Raw genomic sequence first — 3967 nt, forward strand, 5'->3', positions numbered from 1 at the left:
TACAAAAGCCCGATTGTTGAGAGGCACAATTTATATGATTTTGTAAGGACACAATCGGTTTATGTGGACATACATAAAATCCGATTGTTTGATTTGAATTTGAAAAAAAAATAGTTGTTGAGTCCTTATCTATATAAGGACAACCTCTTTCAGCCACTCCCATATCACACACTTAGCCTAGAAAATGGAATGGGAACCGTTTGAAGATTTGTGTCTCGTTAAATCCTTTGCTAATACGTTCCGTGAACGTCCGAATGAAATATATTCAATGTTTTGGAAGAGAGTTAAAGAGTTATTTTACGGGCGTACCACGAATCCCAACAACCGCAAACGGAGAGACTTGGCATTTCGATTCCAATACATTAAAGAGGCAATGCGAGAGTACGTAATAGTTAGAAATACGGTGTACCACTATCATCCACGAGCTCCTCTTAGGGAAAAAGTGAGTAATGCGATCATTTTTATACCTATGTCAACTACACTAGTTCACATACTAACATATAATAATTCATTGAATTTCAGCTGGAACGTTTCAACGGGCTATGGAGAATTCGTAATGGGGAAAGAAAGTTCATTCACCACAAAGAATATACTACGTTGTACCGGCGTGCTCGGAGGTTCATTGATGAGCATTTGATGTGTCAAATTCTAGAATTCCCATACTGAGTCCTATATATATGTAGTGGGAAAATTTCCTAAACTATGTAATGAATATTTTGTTTCTGAAAGTAAGGCATAATCGGTTTACATGTGCATTAAAAATGTCCGATTTTTGGAATCGGTTTATGTGGGTATTGATAAAAGTTCGATTCTGGGTTTACATCTTCCTAAGCATAAAATTCAACCCAGAATCGGTTTACAAATGCACTAACATAAATCGATTCTGGATCGAGTAAAAACTATTATTTTTTACAAGTTTTGATTATCGATTAATGAAAGTTAATTTCAGAATTAATTTGATTAAATATTATTTAATAATCCGAACTAGCACTAATTTAATAAGGATATATTGAGCATTAATATAAATATTGGATAAGGGGTTTCTATGAATTTTCTCCCAATGACCCTATTTTGGGCCCCAATTTAATAAGAATAGGAATAGGCCTAACAGAAGGAGCCAAGGACCATATGCTGGTGGCTAGTTTGATTTATTCGGGAGTGGGGTTGAAATATCACTGGATTAAAAAGAAATTAGTAATGAAATTTTCGCATCAACATGACAAGATGTAAAAATTGATGATGCCCTAGAAAACATTTCCCAGTTAAGATATTAAAACAAAAGCAGAAAGAAGAAGAATCAGAAGGAAACAGAAAAATGGCGAATTCAGTTCTTATGCGTCCATTAATGTTATCTGCTTTCAGAACCTCACTTCTCATTCAAGCGAGAACCCTAGTTTCTCTAACCACCATTCCTTCCCGCAGAATCTCCGTTTCGGCTAGGGGTAGTAAGAATACTATCAACCTCCATCAAGTCTTCAACAACGCTCACAAATTCGAAGGTCTCTACAATTTCATGGGAACAAAGAGATTCTCCAATCGAGCAACTGAGGTCAATAGTTCAGGCTCAATTGACTCCCCTCTCATTCAGTCCATGGAGAATAAGGTTTTTATTTATTCTCTTCTCTCTATAACCCGATTCTAGTTCCACTCTAAATATTCCTTTCCTTATCATATTTGATGTTCTAATTATGTAACAGATTAAGGAAGAACTAAAAGCAGAAGTAGTTGTTGTTAAGGATGCTTATGGAGATGGTCGTCATGTCAGGTCATCCTCTCTCTTTTTCAGCACCCCTTTTATCTGATTGATGTTTGTCGAATTTTAGCCTAACTTTATTCTAATTCCATGCACCTAAAAGTCAGTTGACTGCTAAACAGTTTACTATTTGCATCTAGACTCAGAAAGTTGAAGATTGAAAATGAGTGACCACCAGTAGGTTAACTTTTTACTGAACCACGATTGGTTAAAGTTGAATCACTTGATTGCATGAGAGCTGTGGTAGGATGTTAAGGTGTTCAGCTCGTTCATAGTAGATGGGAGTTTGTCGTACATCTTCTGTTTGCCATGTTGTTCCTTTTCTTCTCAAGTTGGTGCCTTCGGGTTATTACGTTTGATCTGTGTCTGTAAAGGACACACAATTTGTACCTGGATCATATATTGGCTTCATACTATTTTAGCGATTGGCAAATCTGTAACCATTTAAGATTTACTTATGTTCTCCAAGATAGGCTGGTGCACTGAAATATCGTCTTAGTGGTGGTTCTAATATGGCACGGTCAGATAATTTGAGAGAACCTCTTTGGCTCTTACTGGAGGAGATCCTAGTTTTAAGCTTCTTGGCTTCCTCTAGTTGATTGTCCTCTAGAGGATCTTTGCCAAATCTCTAAAGTCGCTCAAAGAATAAAATTTCCTTTTGTAATGTCTGTAGCTCAAGTCGGTTATTTCCTTTTTGATTTACCTATTTTCCGGTTTTGATTATAAATTGGACTCCGTTGCTTATAAATCCACTTCCGATGACAAAGCAACTTTCCATAATCGCTTAAAGTTGTTTTTATTTGGACCTTCTTCTAACTCCCCAATCTTTTTGCACACATACATATGCGGGTATGCAACCAAATCATCCTTCTTTTCTCACTTGAATACCGTATTTTGTGTCACTTGATTTTTGAGTTGGATTGTTGTACACAATGGATTCAGTCATCTGTATTGTGTAGTGATTATAGGTTTACTTCCAGCATACAAATATATGAATTCAAAATGACTACTTGGTATCCTCTTGATGCATATTAGTAATCTAATCTTTTTGTAGGGCTATCATTTCCAGTTAAGCTAAACAGATCATGATATTATTTACATTTAGAAAAAAAAATTCTGGTATTTCAGCATTGATGTTATCTCCACGGCCTTTGAGGGACAATCAGCTGTTAACAGGCAGAGGATGGTCTACAAGGCGATATGGGAGGAGCTCCAAAATACTGTGCATGCAGTTGATCAGATGACCACTAAAACCCCCACCGAAGCAGCAAATAGGTAAAACACACCTCTGAAAGGAAAATATGGATGCAGAATCCCATCCCATCAGTCTGTGCCGTTTCGTGAGGAAGCACAAGTATTTCTTTTACATATTCATAACTGTTGCATTTCCTTCTGCAGCTGCATATCTTTGTTTAAGCAATTGGTACTATTCACACTATATGATCTATAAAAGTTAACTGTCATGGCATTCTTTATGGTAATATAATTTCTTAATCATTAAAGTAAAGTGCACAGAACTTCACATATCTGAATAAGTCCTCCCACCTTCTTCAAGAGTCGAACCAACTTTAATTAATTTGTATCTTTCTTATACAAGAGGTCCTTTCGGCCCAAAGTATCCACCCCTCCAACTGAACTTCCATACAGCAGTCCAATTTAACTAGGTTAAATAAGAAAGCTGGAATTGCTAGTTGATATCCTTCCCAACCTTCTTATTATTTTGGGCATAAAGGATGGTAGGTATACCCTTTGAAAAGATCAGATGCTGATATGCTACTAGTTATGACTTACGATTAGTGCATGTTATCCGATAGTTGTTGAATATTATTTTTTTTCGACGTTTCTTTCACATGGTCATGTAACCTTATTCAATATTTGCTTTGACCTTTTTGATTGCACAGGAGATAAAGATCCTGCTAGTATTGATTTCAATGACATTATGCACGTTAGTTCTACCATGGAGGGGATAATAGTAGATTGATAGACAGATAGGTGGGTAGGTCAATAATATCGGATGTGGATGCTTTGTGTTAATTTTATGACTTGTGAGTCTCTTTCTGATTGATTGGTTCTGCTCTAGACCACATAACAACAAATAAAGTCCCTTCTCACCTATAGCGAAATTGATGATACTGAGTTAATATGACTGGGCTAAATGTACCCTAGTTGCATGCTTAACTGAACCACATTATTTAGATAGAAGATTTTATTTGA

General features: G+C 36.2%; 1 protein-coding gene across 1 annotated transcript; it reads left to right on the forward strand.

The window, feature by feature from the left end:
* Positions 1-1216: 1216 nt before the first annotated feature.
* Positions 1217-3256, forward strand: LOC113297462 (protein BOLA4, chloroplastic/mitochondrial-like). The gene is made up of 3 exons (XM_026545939.1): positions 1217-1603; positions 1698-1765; positions 2882-3256. Exons 1-3 carry the CDS (start codon positions 1316-1318, stop codon positions 3030-3032), a joined length of 507 nt encoding a protein of 168 aa, XP_026401724.1. The 5' UTR covers positions 1217-1315; the 3' UTR covers positions 3033-3256.
* The last annotated feature ends 711 nt before the right edge of the window (positions 3257-3967 follow it).

The sequence above is a fragment of the Papaver somniferum genome, chromosome 7 (assembly GCF_003573695.1).
Source record: "Papaver somniferum cultivar HN1 chromosome 7, ASM357369v1, whole genome shotgun sequence".
Classification (NCBI taxonomy): Eukaryota; Viridiplantae; Streptophyta; class Magnoliopsida; order Ranunculales; family Papaveraceae; genus Papaver; species Papaver somniferum.